This window comes from Mus caroli, chromosome 2, assembly GCF_900094665.2.
Source record: "Mus caroli chromosome 2, CAROLI_EIJ_v1.1, whole genome shotgun sequence".
NCBI lineage: Eukaryota > Metazoa > Chordata > Mammalia > Rodentia > Muridae > Mus > Mus caroli.
The window spans coordinates 82,035,841-82,052,093 of NC_034571.1; the positions used below are offsets into that span (position 1 = coordinate 82,035,841).

The window sequence follows — 16,253 nt, forward strand, 5'->3', positions numbered from 1 at the left end:
TCTCTCTGTCTCTGTCTCTGTCTCTTTCTCTCTCCCTCTCTCTCTTCCTCTCCCACATCCTTCTCTGTGTATGAGAATATCCATTTTTCCCATTTCTCCTAGTGTCATTTATGTCACTTATTTTAACCATATACATTACAATTCAGAAGTTTTATGGGTACAGTGTAGGAGTTTGATGTACATCATTCTATAATATTAAATTTTGGATAATGTTCTTTACTAAAAGTGTGCCTAACTTTTAGATTAAATATATCTAAATATTTTTAGCAAACAATATTATATAATTTCTGATAATCACAACTGTGGGGTAGCATTAAGCAACTTATACTTCTAACTAGAACTTACCTTCCACTAATGAACCTTACCTTGTATCCCTCAATTCCTAGTTCTCCCAGGTTCTTGTAACTTCGACAAAGTTCTCACTTCTCTGAGACAGCTACAGGGTTTTCTGCAATGTTTAGCTCCAAACTTTAATCAGTAGAGTTGTGTAAGTGTACAGATAAGTGTAAACATTGTATAAGGAGACATTCATCAGTTCCCAACATAAGAAAGAAACATCTACACAGCACAAAGCAGCACAGAAATGTTTCTATCCTGTGTCCAAATGTTAAACAGAATTCTTGGGACAGTAACTGTTACATAACAGATTTCCAGAGAGGAAAAATTTGCCAGGAAAAAAATTACATGGGTTTCTACAATGCATGGTCAAGCCTAATTATTAATATGATGAGGCAATTGCCAATGAGAATAATCCTGTAAATGATGGAGAACAGTGCAGACAGAGTCCCTTGAAGGTTAGGAAGTGTGTTAAGTGTGATAAGTAATTGTCTTGTCCAGAGAATTGTAAATACAATAACAACACAATAAATATAGTATTGTTCACATCAAATCACTGATATGAAATTCTCTTTCTGCAAGAGATAATGGAAATAGTATAATTTTATTTAGATCCTCACTCAAAGCCACTTAACATTTACAGACACAAATTTCAAAATTTTTACCAGGTGAGATTCTGGAGCTAATAATCACCTGTTGTTTCCCCTTGGGATTAGCCTGAATTGGGATAGGCTTATTCATAATTTTTTAAGAATACATTAAGTCACTTTTGTTAAATAATAAGATTTGCATCACAAACTGATGCAAATAAAACCTTTTAGAACTTTCACAATATAGATTTGGATATAAGAAAATGAAAATGTATACAACCCAAGCACAAAACCTATATGCAATACCACATCACAGAGTGAAAATCACTGAAGGCAGGGAATTTCATGAGAAGAAATTCATGAAGAGCTGAGAGGTTTAAGACTGTGTTACACACACACACAAACTATAAGATGCAATCAGTTCATAAATGAAATAAGGATATAATTTGAATAGGTCCTTTCCTATCAGAGTCACTGTTGAGATTGTCTACACATATGTCACCATAGTCATTCTCACTACTCACTGTAAAATCTGAAAAGGAATTGATTGCTGGTTTTATATATTTTACACTAAAGTTGAAGTAATATTTTGTTTTATTCTATTGTTTACTATTGAAACTTAAATATTTTATTGTATTCTATTCTTTGTCATCAGTTTTAATAATGAAGGAAAATAGTTATGTAGATATTATATTTATTACAAAATTGTTTTAGATTAAAAATGATATATTTGAATATAAAAAATAAACTGAGAGTTAGAGAAAACATATGTAAATTGTGAATATAAAATCAAGGAGCCTATTTTGAATATATTTTAAATTTAAAGAATAGTGAGTTTAAATAAACACTATAAATTAAAACAATGTATCTTATTATTATAAAATAAATAAAATTTATTAATACAGTAAAAATTAATAAATTTCTTAAGAATGATAAACCATGAGGTTTTGCACAGACACTTATTAGCAGCAATGAATTTGTACAGAAGATGGATAACTAAGATTGAAAACCATTCTTGGATTGTAGAAAAGGAAACAAAGCTAAAGACAGAAATGACTCAGACTCTGACTAAATCATTTCTACAGATGAAACATGATGAAATTGAGGCAGAAGTCAACATTTCTACAGTGATACAATTTGTTCTGCTGGGATTCTCTGCTCTTCCCAACCTCCAAGGGATTCTGTCTGCACTGTTCTCCGTCATTTATATGATTATCCTCACTGGCAATTGCCTCATCATATTAATAACTAGGCTTGACCATACATTGCATAAACCCATGTATTTTTTTCTGGCAAATTTTTCCTCTCTGGAAATCTGTTATGTATCAGTGACTGTCCCAAGAATTCTGTTCAACATTTGGACACAGGATAGAAACATTTCTGTGCTGGCTTGTGCTGTGCAGATGTGTTTCTTTCTTATGTTGGGAACTGATGAGTGTTTCCTTCTGGCTGTGATGTCCTATGATCGCTATGTGGCCATTTGCAACCCTTTGCACTATCCTTTGGTCATGAACTCAAAAAAGTGCACTCAGTTGGCAGCAGGCTCCTGGCTAAGTGGCATTCCAATTCAGATTGGACAAACCTGTTGGATATTTTCTATGCATTTCTGCAATTCTAATGAAATAGACCACTTCTTTTGTGACATACCACCAATTCTTAAGCTGGCATGTGGGGATACTTCAGTGCATGAATTGTCTGTCTATGTGGTTGTTATGGTGGTGGCAGCATTCCCCTTTATACTGGTGCTTACATCCTACAGCAAAATTATTGCCACCATCTTGAGGTTGCCAACAGCCAAAGGGCGGGCAAAAGCCTTCTCCACTTGTTCTTCCCACCTCCTGGTGGTGTTTTTGTTTTATGGGTCTGGCACCATTACATACTTGAGGCCAAAATCTATGCATTCCCCTGGAACTGATAAATTGCTGTCTCTGTTCTATACCATTGTGACTCCAATGTTCAATCCCTTAATATACAGCCTTAGGAACAAGGAGGTGATTGTTGCTCTAAGAAAGCTCATACTCCAAAAATAGTGTCATGTGTTTGCATAGAAGATTTTTATTTTCCTGGTAATGTACTTATTTTGAAGTGTTTTCTTTCCATATTGAGAGGTCAATAACTTCAAATTCAAAATGCATTTTCTTCAATCTTAAATTTCAATGAGCCATCACAAAATATTTATTTTTAAAAATAAAATTTTAATAATTTATATATTTTATAATATATTGTGGAATTCAAAATTGGATATTAATAAAGTTAATATGTAATTGTTTCCCCAAATTCTCATACCCATATTTTCTGATGGTCTTCTATGAGTCTGAAGTATATAAGGCAGTAACTACCAATAGAACTAGAAAATTTCATACTCATTGGATAAGTCCAAAAGTTAATTATGAGTCTCTCCTAATTCTACTAAAAATTCTGAAAAAAAATTGGATGAATTCAGTTCCTTTTTTAGTTTATTCACTTAAATGACTCTGCTCCCCTATAGTATCTATCCTTTCTAAATAATACTAAAATGGAAAGTTGAGACCTACTTCCTCTTTGCTAATCAGAATGGAATGAATTTATGGTATCACACAGGACTGCAAACATGCTCAGTGTTTTAGCACATACTTTCTCCTTTGTTATTATAACCCTAGATTATCTTACTATGAGATTCTGTTGTTGTTCCTTTTTAAAACTACAATTCAAATGTCTATTTCTCTGCCTCTTAATGTATGCAAAATGATTTCTATGAATTTAAATGTGAAACATATATGAGTAATTTCAAAATTTTCTGAAGTCCAAACAGTTATGTTGTATCTGCACATATGTGCTATCATGCGTTTAACCCTGAGTAGGGGTATTAAAATTATTCAGCCTTTAGATAGGTTTTTATGAGGAAATTGAACATCACTCATCATACCAATACATTTTGATCTATCTCCTACCACATTTCCAAAGTACCAATTCATTTTAGAGGAGGTTGTGTCTTTTTCTGCAGTGATATTGCCATTGTTAAAATGTGCCTGTTCATTTCATGACCACCTAGGCACATATATTCAAGCAGACTAATTAAATTTAGTTGTTACAGAACAACATGAAAATAGAATTCTTGGGAAAATGAAAAGAATCAGCAGGTGTGAGGAGTAAGAGAGGATAATGGAAGTAATATGCTCTCAATATATTCCATATATGTATAAAAGTGTTGAAAAGAAATGATAAACTAAAAAACTGACTAAAAAGGCATACTTAATTTTGTATTTCTGCTTTAAAATAAACAGAAAATGCTTTTTCATTCATATTGTAATACACAAATTGAATAAACACATGCACAACACCCAAGCATGTATATAGTTTTACAGCAAATGGTTAATATACTTAAATATCAAAGCTTAACATCTAGTCATGAAAATAAATTGGTAAAAATATATAAGCTGTGTTATCAAAGATAAAATCAGTCCACGAAAGGAGATTATTTGACTGAAATGCTGCAAATTCTAGATAATAGATTCTGATGATAGCATTTTTAAAAGACTGAGAAATCTTTGGAAATTCATAATCTAACAAGGGAAATGTTAATATAATACTTACCCCAAAACATTTAGATACAGATTGGACTATATAATAAATGAACATAAAATCTTTGAATTTATACTTTACTCAAAGACTTTTACAAGGATCATAAAAAATATAAAATATAAGTCCTATTGTTAACCATGAAAATATGTATAGGCATATTTAGTATAATGTTTAAGGTTGTATTTTATTCTCTATACCTAGGGGAGAATAAGTGACATATTATAGAACTCAAAATTTGAGAAATAAGTAACTTTTGCATATTGATTATTTTCAATGTGTATACAGAATAGCTATTTGTATCTGTATCTACCATTTAGTATTTAATTACATAAAATGTTGCTTATCCATCATCAAGCATTTTAATCCATTGTGATTTTCAACTATGTTCTATATGGTTATGTCTATATAGGGGCTATGCAATGTATAATTTATAATAATTCTATAGTGAAAAAATATGATTCTGGTTGACATAACCTGGTCATTGCTTATGCATTATTATTATTGTCACTTTTGGACCTTTAAACTTGAAAAACAGAGCAAAGCTAACAACAGAAACTTGTTTTGTTCTGGGGATTGGATAAGAAATTGCTTTTTCTAGAAACTCTGTCTTCCTGCTATGGTTTTGGGTCTACATTCTACGGAACAAATTGTGTGTAGACATTCTGCATGTGTTTTACAATTTATACATACAAAAGGAATAATTGGAACTTCTTATTACCAGCAACTAATCTTCATCACCTTTTTAATGTGTGGAATAAACATCCCTGTCTGGACCACAAGACCCGGAAAAGGAAAAGATGGGCTGCAGATCACATATCTGCCTGAACAATCCTAGACTCTGATGTCCCTTTTTTTTTAATGATACAAAATAAAATTCATTTTATACTAATGAGCTGCTGATTTGTCACCATTTTAAAGAATATCACACTTAATTCCTAAATAATGTAACGTCGTAAGTTATCGATGTTTCCCAATGTCACATTACATAATGATTGCCAAAAAAGTTTGTAGATCCTAAACATCAGACAGATTGATGTATTTCTCAACTATCATCTCAATATTTGCTTTTGTATTAGATGCTTTAATACAAACTCCTGTTGGCAAAGTGCATTAAAGAAGAAAATGTATAGTATTCAGCACAAAATGAATTATCTATATAACATCTACTCTTCTCAAGGGTAAGAGACGTTTGTGGTAGAGGAAGAAGAAAGTCTGAAAGAGCTAGAGGAAGTTGACATCTGAAACCAACCAATATTTTCTGGACATAATAAGACTGTAGCAAATATAAACTCATAGCAGCTGACACTGCATGCACTTGCAAAATGTCAAACCAATGTAACTGTTAGTATGGAGCAGGGAGGGCTCCACGAAACCCCAAATATCTGGTAGGTTATCAGCAATTGATTGCTTCTGGATGGAGGAAAAAGTACATTTTATTTAGTGATGTGGTGTCTAAATGGCTTGCTCTACTCAGCCATATGTCTCTATACCCACACATATTCAGGAGGCACTAACTTGACTCAGGGAGAAGAAAGAGGGTTGAGTATTGGAATGGAAATATGGTTGTGGTAAAGAGTAAAAATTAAAGAAGATGAAATTCAGAGTGAATTTGATCAAAATGAATTATATGCTTGTAATGAATTCTTAAAATAACCTGTCTGGATATTACTTTTCTTGTTGTATCCAACTCCATGAATGACAGGCAGAATTGGTATCTCAGGCAGAATTGGTATCTCAATTAAAAGGTTTCATGGGAAAAGAGTTTATCCCTGGGTAGCAACTCTTACTATTTAAGGGATATAGCAAGTGTTCAATCTGAGATATTTGAGAAGGGAGTTAGAGGAGCTGTTTCAAATAAATTTCATAAGCTGAAAAGTATATTTGTTTCTCTCAATTTCCGTGCAAGCAATAATGGTAAGTATTATATTGAGCCTAGAAATCAAATATGTGAGTGTGAAAAGATTTTGTCAAATGCAAGTTTATTTGTACAAGTATACAACATTTTAATACCAGAAAAAATAATTCAATTACAGAGAATTAGATACTTCTTTAGTGATTTAAATTTTTATTTTCACTATGATAGTATTTTTTTTATTAGTGATTAAATTTTTAGAACTGATAAGGTTGACCTTATATGTTTCTGGATACAATTATAAATGAAAGAAATAGAAGGTATTTTGTTGCAAAGTAATTCTATGTAGAGAAGATTATCATCTTTACCAATATTCAATTTAACTCTCAAAATTTATTAAGAAAATAAACTGTTTAGGAGATATTCAAATATATTGCATATGTCAAGTTTAGAGAAAAGATGTCAAAAAGCTCAATTTTATATAACTGTTAAGAAAGTTAGAGGAAGGATATTATTACCTCCTTACGTCCTCTCCTGCTTGTATTAAAAGGCTTCCTTTGTTTTCTATCTTGTTTTCATATAGTAGTCTTTTCCTTATATTGGAATGAGTCTGTCAGTGTGGAATGATTGTGCAGCTAAGCAGCAGTGTAGAGAACGCACAATCTGAACTTGAAGGTCTTCCTTAGTAGCATCACTACTTACTACATTAGAGATATCCTAGCAGCCCAGTTGTCAGATGCCCTGTGAGGCATTTACTTGTCTCCTTGCTCCTTCTTTTTATTTTATCCAATAAGTTAAAAATCATATGACTTCTGGAGTCAAAAAAGTCTTATTTACTATATTGAGTCATGCTCATTCAGGTTAAATTGTCCTCACAAATGTGTATACATACTTTATGGTGACTATGTTCATAAACATATTGGTCAAATGTTTTTAACCAACATCATAATATAAATTTCTAAAGTCTCTTTTATCTAATAGAATCATTACTACTAGAATTCTAGTAGAATTTTATTTCCTAAGCCAAACACAGGTTTGTGCACGTTGTCAACCTAGCTCCTTTTCTGCATTACTTTTAGTCATTAAGCTTTTTGGGATTAGCTACTGTTGGTATTATAAGACCACATCGAAGATTTTTTTTTAAACATTTACCACAATTTTCTAATTAAAATTATACTTTAATAACAAGATATTAATGACATAAGTCCTTCAATATTTTCTAGAATATCAACTAAAATTAAATTTATATTTAATGTTTTGAAATGTGTTCCTTTATAATCGTCCAGACTTATAAGTGTTAACAAATTGTGATGAGCTCTCTTATTCCTATAGTGAAGTACTTATTTTTATTTTCTTATTATTCATAGCATAATAGGTATATAAGGTAGCACACACCAAAAAATATTTCATGGTATACTTACATATGAAAGAATGAGAATGAAATATTTCATTCACATTTGTGCTCCCAAATTTATGTGACCATTCCCACAGATAAATATGTAAAATATGCTTAATGTGCAAATGAACTTCATCTACAAGTAATTGTTTGTTGGCACAGGGGGGATATTAATATGTAACAACCACTTTGATATATTATTATTTTGTCTAGTAATTTAATAAATTATTATTGCAAACCAATATTCAATGTGTTGCAAATAAAGTGTAGGGATCAGTAAAATATTTTAATCAAATTAAGGAATAAAAAACAAAAACAAAAATAACACAAGCATGAATATGCACTTGTGCACATACAACACACAGAGTCTATGATAACACAGACTGAACGGAAAAAAATAAGCCTGCTGAGAGCAAGATTCATGAGAAGATAAATGATTTAGGACAATCCAGACATTCACTCCACAACAACAGTGTAACAGAAATCATGCCTGCAGTTTTCATATAACTTACATTGGAAGGGAAGTTCAATTTGAACTAAGTAATATTTTGTGATGTTTTATGGTTTCATTTTACTATTTTAGTGTTCAAATTACAAGGTTCCACAGAACACAGACCTTGAAATTACCTTGGGGAAACCAAAACTAAACTATAAGAAAGACTATTCAGAATTTAAAGACACAAATGAATTATTCAACTTAAATTAAGGTATATTGCCAATGTTAATACACAATGAATCATATCTCAGAAGCTAAAAAGACCAAATTCTATATGGTCACATATTGATTATGAAAATATATTTAATTATATTTTTAAAGGAATGGAATTTAAACTTCATTATTAAAAAGAAAACAGCTAAAGTGTGTACTCTCAGAAAAGCATACATTAAACTAGACTAAAAGCAGCAGTGATGTGTATTTGTGATTTAATATTTTCCACAGGTGAAACATGAAGAGCTGAAGTCCATAGACAATGTTTCTACAGTAATGCAATTTGTGCTCTTAGGATTTTCTGACCTGCCCATCCTCCAAGGGTTTCTATTTGCAGTGTTTTTTGTACTTTATATTATTATCCTGATTGGAAATTTCCTCATAATATTAGTAACCAGCATGGACTCTGCATTACAGAAACCCATGTATTTTTTTCTCGCAAACTTTTCCTCACTGGAAATCTGTTATGTATCAGTGACTGTCCCAAGGATTCTTTTCGACATTGAGAAACAGGACAGAAGAATTTCATTGATGTCCTGTGCCACACAATTGTGCTTCTTCCTTGTTTTTGGAACTACTGAATGCTTGCTGCTGGCTGTGATGTCCTATGACCGCTACGTGGCCATATGTAACCCTCTCCTCTATCCTCTGGTCATGAACCCAACAAAGTGCACACAGCTGGCAGCATTCTCCTGGCTTGGAGGCATCCCAGTCCAGATAGGACAAACTTGTCAGATATTCTCCATGCATTTTTGTAATTCTAATCAAATAGAGCACTTCTTTTGTGACATACCACCAATTCTAAAGCTGGCTTGTGGGAACACTTCAGTGCATGAACTGTCTGTCTATGTGGTAGGTGTGGTGGCTGCATTCCCGTTTATACTGGTGCTTACATCCTACAGCAAAATCATTGCCACCATCCTGAGGTTGCCAACAGCCCAAGGTCGGGCAAAAGCCTTCTCCACATGTTCTTCCCACCTGCTGGTGGTACTGTTGTTTTATGGATCTGCTGCAGTTACCTACTTGAGACCAAAATCCATGCATTCTCCTGTAACTGACAAACTGATATCTCTGTTCTACACCACTATGACTCCCATGTTCAATCCCTTAATATACAGCCTTAGGAACAAGGAAGTGACTGCTGCATTGAGAAAGTTAATACTCCAAAAATAGGGCCATGTGTACACTTAGAACATTCTTATTTACCTAAGCTACTGGTAAGTCACTTATTTTGAAATGTTTTATTCCCATATTGAGAAGGCAATCCCTTCCATTTTAGATTGCATTTCTTCAAACTTCAATTTTCTTGTACATTTTCTTCTTTTTAAACCTATTAGTTAAGATAATGATCTTCAATGTAACATTTTGGAAAAAAAAGCAGTAATTATTTTAAAAAATAAAATCTTAATAATTCAAATTTTGTTTTTATATATATGACTACAATTCAAAAATAATTCCCACATCTTAAAGTGAACAGATTATTATTTCTCCAGATATGCACATCTATATTTACTGTCAGTTTTTTTTTTATGATTCTGAAGTATATAGATGAATAACTACAAGTAGAAACAGAATAATATATGCTTTTTTAATAAGTCAAAAGTGATGAGTTTATTATCAGTGAGTCTTTCTGGACCTACTAAAAATTTCTGAAAAAAAGCTAAGTTGGACAGGCTCAGTTCCTATTTGAGTTTATTTATATGATTCTGTTCCCTCTCCTATGGGATACTTCCAAAATAATACTAAGGGGAAAACAGACTTCAATCAATTCCCCTAATTAGAATGCAATGATTTTGTAGTATACCACAGCACTTTGAACATATTCAATATTTTCTTATATTCTTCTTTATTATTATAATCCTATGTTACTATTAGCAGCTATTATTGTTGCTCCTCTATAAAACAACAATTCAATTAATTTATTTTCCTCATGTTTACAAAGATGATTTCTATGAATTTAAATGTAAATCCAAGGGCATGAGGAATTTCAGGATTCACTGAAATCCAAAGAGCTGTTTTAGCTGCATATATGTACTATCATGATTTTAATTCTGAATAGGGATACCAAAATTTTTCAGCTTTTGAAGTGATATTTCTGAGGAAACTGAACCTCATTTAACTTATCCATACATTTCTATCTTATACAAGATTTCCAAAGTTACAAATTGTTTTAGATGAGGTTGTGTTTTTCACTGTACTTGTATTGCCATTGCAAAATTGTGCCTGATCATTTTATGAGCTAGCAGCCAAATAAAATGTAGTGGTTTAGGAACAACATGAAAATAAAGTAAAATAATTGGAAGGAAGAAATCTATTAGTAGGTGTGGGAGGAATAAGTGTGGCTAACATACATCATATGATCACAGTATATTCGGTAAATGTATAAAGTTGGTGAAAACAACTGACAAATAAAATAAAGAATAAAATCATCTAAAAATTCTTAAAGTCATATTTTGTTTTGCCTTTCTGCTTCAGAATAAAGGATAATTCTTCCTACATATACTAACACAAAAATTGAATAAATGTATTCACATCACCAGGCATACATGCAATTTTACAGAAAAATGGCAATATAATATTTAATCTTAATGACTAGATTCATAAAAATAAAATTTTAAAAGTATGTAAACTATGTTGTCTAAGGTATAATCCATGAAATAAAATTATTTAACTGGATTTCTGTCAAATTTAGATAGTTGACTCTGATGGTTAGTATTTTAAAAGACTAGAAAATGTTTGAAAATTCATTATGGAACAAGGGGAATGTTCAAATAATTATATTTCCATCAATCATTTAGTTACAGATAGGACTATATAATAAATTTACATGGAAAAGGTTTAAATTTTATACTTAACCCAAAGAGGTATGTTGTAAAAGTGTTGTAAGAACTGTGTAAAATATGGTTTCCATCATTAAACATCAAAATACAGAATGGCTTTTTGTCTCTGTATCTACAAAATAGTATTTTACTTACATAAAATAATCCATACCTACATCAAGCATCCTAATCAAATGTCTTTCATAATCAAATGATTACGTCTACTTAAAGGTTATGCCTATGCATTCTGTAACTCATAATGATTGCAAAGTGAAAAACTGTCATTGTGGTTTACTTTATCTTAACATTGAATATTCACATATTTTTACTATAAGTTTTAAAAATAGAGGGATACTAACATTAGAAAATTATCTTTTCATGTCATCTAGGTGTTGAGCATAAAATTTATCTTTCTAGAAACTTTGTCTTCCTGCTATGGTTTTGGGACTACCATCTACAGATGAAATTATGTGTAGATAGTTTACATGCTTTTTACAGTTTGTACATAAAAGAAAAAATGGGCCATCTTATTATCAGTCATTACTCCTCACCATCTGTATACTGTTGGGAATATAGAACCCTGACTGGATCACAGAAAAATATTTTTTTATTCAGATACACACACACACACACACACACACACACACAAACACACATATTAGGCACTAACTGGTGTCATGGAGAAAAGAGGCATTGGGTTGTGAAAGTGAAAGGTAATTGTAGGGATGGGAAAAATCAAGAAAGATTAAAAGCAGAGTATATTTGATTAATACACATTCTATGCATTAATTAAGTTCTTAAACTGTCTGGATATTATTTTGGTTGTACTATCTCTTTGAATCACAAGCAGAATTAGTATCTCAGTTAGAATGTTGCATGGGAAAAAAGTTGTTTTCCAGAGTAGCAAGACTTAGCACTTAAAGAGTATAGTTAATTTATGATCTAAGATATTTGAAAAAACTGTTAGCAACTTTTTCAAATCAGCTTCAGAGCTAAAAAGGTCTAGGTTTCTTTCTCTTATTTGGTACAAACAGTAATTTTATGTATTATATGGTGCCTAGAATTAGCTTGGTAAGTGTGAAATGATTTTGTCAAATATAAATTTATTTTGACTATATATACACACTTTTAACTTGAGAATAAAACTCAGAAATAGATAAGTTTTAATGCTTACATTTCAAGCACTGATTGAGGTAGACTTTTTCTACTTCTGGATATAATTATTAAGTAATTACATGTAAGAAATAGAAGGTGATCGGTGGTAAAGTAATTCTATGATGTAAAGATTATTATCATCACTACAAATACCTTTATTTAGCTCTCAAAATGTATTAAAGAAATAATCTGTTTAGGCAACATTAAAATATTTTATATATTTTAAGTCTAGCGATAGGATGTCCAAAAAGGTCGATTTTATATATCTGTTAAGGAAGTTAGAGGAGTGAGATTATTTTTATCTAGTTACATCCTATCCTACTTGTATTAAAATGCTTCCTTTGTTTCCCATCTTGTTTTTCTGTATTATTTTTTCCTTAAATTGGAATAAATATGTAAGTGTACTGCTAAACAGCAGTATAGAGATAAACAATCTGGACTTTAAGCTATTTCTTAATAGCATCACTACATACTAAATTATTGATATCTTACCAGCTTAGTTGTCAGATTTCTTATAAGAGCATCTACTTTTTATTTTGCTCATGCTTCTTTGCATTCTTTTCTGATAAAGTAAAACTACATGAGCTCTAGGGTCATAAAAGTCAGACTTGATTCCTTGTGCAATGCTCCGTCAGGATAAATTGTCTTCACAACTATGGATATTTTCTTTATGATCACTTTGTTCATAGAAGTGTTGTCAAATGTTCTTAACCAGCTTTAACCAGCAACAGAATATAAGTCTCTGCTGTCTTACAGAATCAGACAATGTTCTTTTTTGTCTAAGACAACCATAGTTTCATTTATATTGTCATACTAGCTTCACCTCTACATGACTCCCAGTCACCTAGCTTCTGCCATTTTCTACTGTCACTACTGTGAGGGTACACTACAGAGATTTTAAAATATGTACTATAATTTTCTAATTAAATTATAGTATAATTACAGGATTTAAAAAATATTTTCAGTAATTCATTGTTTTCTAGAATATTTTCAATCCAAATTAAATTTAAGTTTAAAATGTTTTGAAATAATTTCCTTTTTCATTGTCCAGACTTACTTAATATTACAGGTGTTAACAAATGATGATGAGGTCTCTGTCCTCCTTATACTAAGCTACTTCTTTTCTTTTCTTATGTTTTGCTACTTATTTTCATTCTCTTATTAGTCACAACATATTCTGAACACAAGACAGCTCATACCAAAAACTACAGTAGTTATAATGTACTACATATATACCCAAAATTCCAATTGTTATCTGAGCATGCATTCAAGCAAATATATGATGTATGTATGATGTACTTAATATACAAATGATGTGTGTCAGAAGTTCAGCCACAAATAATTGTTTGTTTGGGGAGGAAACTTCATATTAAATATGTCACTTTGATGTTTTAGTACTTTATCTAGTAATTTAGTGAATTATTTTGCAAAGCAATATTCTATGTGTCACACAAAAGGATAGAGACAATTCAAATCCTTTAATCAATATTTACAGTTAAGAAAGCAAAAGACAAAAAAAAGGTATGTGTGCATATACACATAAAGAATGAGAGGGGGAGGGAAAGGAGGGGCGAGGGAGTGGAGGGTTGAGAAAGAATGGGAGGGGGAAGGGAAGGAGGGAGGGAGGAAGTGAAAGGGAGAGTCTAGTAAGACTGAATGGAAAAAAAAAAATAAGAGCTGGGTAGCAGGATTCATGAAAAAGTAAATTATTTAATACAAAAAAGTTTATCATACCCTAAATTAAAGTCTAAGCACAATGCATTGTTGCTGATTCATATAACAAACACAGGAAAGAAAACTCCGTTTAGAACTGAATAATATGTTGTGATATTTTGTAGATTCATTTTAATTTTTAGTGTTCAGATTACAGGATTCCACAGAACACAGCCCTATAAAACCTCCTGGTGACACCACAGCAAAACCATAGGCAAGCTTTTCAAAATTGTAAAGGACAAATGAGTTATACAATTGAAAATAAGGTATATTTCCCATGTAAATCCATAATAAAATATATCTCAGAAGCTGAAAATTCTATGTGGTCATTTATGAATTATGAAAATATGTTTAATTATACGTTGAATGCAATGGAATTTAAACTTCATTATTAAAAAAAAACTAAAATATGTGCTCTCAGAAAGCACGCATAAAACTTGATAGACTAGAAACAGCAGTGATGTATATTTGTGATTTAATATTTTTCACAGGTGAAAAAGAAGAACTTGAGTCCATAGACAATGTTTCCACAGTGATGCAGTTTGTGCTCTTAGGATTTTCTGACCTGCCCAACCTCCAAGGATTTCTATATGCATTGTTTTTTGTAGTTTATATTATTATCCTAATTTGAAATTTCCTCATAATACTTGTAACCTGTATGGAACCGGCATTACAGAAATCCATTTATTTATTTCTGGCATATTTTTCCTCTCTAGAAATCTGTTATGTATCAGTTACTCTCCCAAGGACTCTGTTCCACATTGAGATGCAGTACCGAACTATTTCTTTGATGCCCTGTGCCATAAAACTGTGCTTCTTCCTTATTTTTGGAAGTACTGAATGTTTTCTGTTGACTGGGATGTACTATGACTGCTACATGTCCATATGTAACCCTCTGCACTATCCTCTGGTTATGAACCCAAAAATTTGCAAACAACTGGCTGCAATCTCATGGTTTGGAGGCATCCCAGTACAGATAGTACAAACGTATCAAATATTCTCTATGAATTTTTGTAATTCTAATCAAATAGACCACTTCTTCTGTGACATACCACCAATACTCAAGCTGCATGTGGGGACATTTCAGTGCATGAACTGCCTGTCTTTGTGGTTGTTTCAGTGGTGGTTGCTCTCCCCTTTATACTGTTGCTTACATCCACCAGCAAAATCATTGCCACCATCCTGAGGTTGCCAACCGCCAAAGGTTGGGCAAGAGCCTTCTCCACATGTTATTCCCCCTACTGGTGGTACTGTTGTTTTATGGATCTGCGACAGTTACTAGAGACCAACATCCTTGTGTTCCTCTAGAACTGACAAACTGTTCTCTCTGTTCTATGCAGTTGTGATTCCTATGTTAAATCCTGTAATATACAGCCTAAGGAACAAGGAGATGACTGCTGCACTCAGGAAGTTAATACTCTAAAATAGGGCCATGTTTAGGAATATAAGTTTATTATTTTCCTAATGTACTGATATCTCACTTATTATGAAATATTTTATTCCCATATTGAAAAGACAATCATTTTTTATTTTGTAATAATTTAAATCTTTTGTGCATTTTATTCTGTTTAGCCTGTGTTCAGAAAGATCAACCACCTTCAATGAATCATCTTTGAAAATCATATTTATCTTTAAGAAGAAAATTTTAATAATCTCTATTGTCTTTTAAACATATGGGTAGAATTTAAATTCAATGTAAATATCTTAAGGTTAATAGATAATTATTTACCCTAGTCTTCATATTATTTTGTGACTATCTTCTGTGATTCTCAAATATAGAAGCAATAACTACCAATAAAAATATAATAATAAATGCTTATTGAATAAGACAAAAAGTAATGAATGGCTTATCAATGAGTTTTTCTGGACCCTAATAAAAATGCTGAAAAATCTAAATCGCTATCCTCCTGGAAGCAATCTACAGATTCAATGCAATCACCATCAAAATTCCAACTCAATTCTTCACTGAGTTAGAAAGGGTAATTTGCAAATTCATCTAGAATAACAAAAAACCTAGGATAGCAAAAACTATTCTCAAAAATAAAGGAACCTCTGGGGGAATCACCATGCCTGACCTCAAGCTGTACTACAGAACAATTTTGATAAAAAAAAAAAAAAAAAA

At 31.7% G+C, this 16,253-nt stretch overlaps 2 protein-coding genes and 1 pseudogene across 2 annotated transcripts; all 3 read left to right on the plus strand.

Moving 5' to 3' along the window:
* The first annotated feature begins 1,978 nt into the window (after positions 1 to 1,978).
* On the plus strand, positions 1,979 to 2,956 carry LOC110289874 (olfactory receptor 10AG1-like). Its single transcript, XM_021156272.1, has one exon. It carries the CDS (start codon positions 1,979 to 1,981, stop codon positions 2,954 to 2,956), a length of 978 nt encoding a protein of 325 aa, XP_021011931.1.
* A 5,725-nt stretch (positions 2,957 to 8,681) lies between these two features.
* Positions 8,682 to 9,617, plus strand: LOC110289933 (olfactory receptor 10AG1-like). Its single transcript, XM_021156344.1, has one exon. It carries the CDS (start codon positions 8,721 to 8,723, stop codon positions 9,615 to 9,617), a length of 897 nt encoding a protein of 298 aa, XP_021012003.1. The 5' UTR covers positions 8,682 to 8,720.
* A 5,019-nt stretch (positions 9,618 to 14,636) lies between these two features.
* LOC110290429 lies at positions 14,637 to 15,554 on the plus strand (annotated as a pseudogene).
* Positions 15,555 to 16,253: the final 699 nt, after the last annotated feature.

Excerpts from the sequence above, each read along its gene's own strand:
- LOC110289874 (XM_021156272.1), top strand. The coding sequence starts at position 1,979 with ATGACTCAGACTCTGACTAAATCATTTCTACAGATGAAACATGATGAA.
- LOC110289933 (XM_021156344.1), top strand. The coding sequence starts at position 8,721 with ATGCAATTTGTGCTCTTAGGATTTTCTGACCTGCCCATCCTCCAAGGG.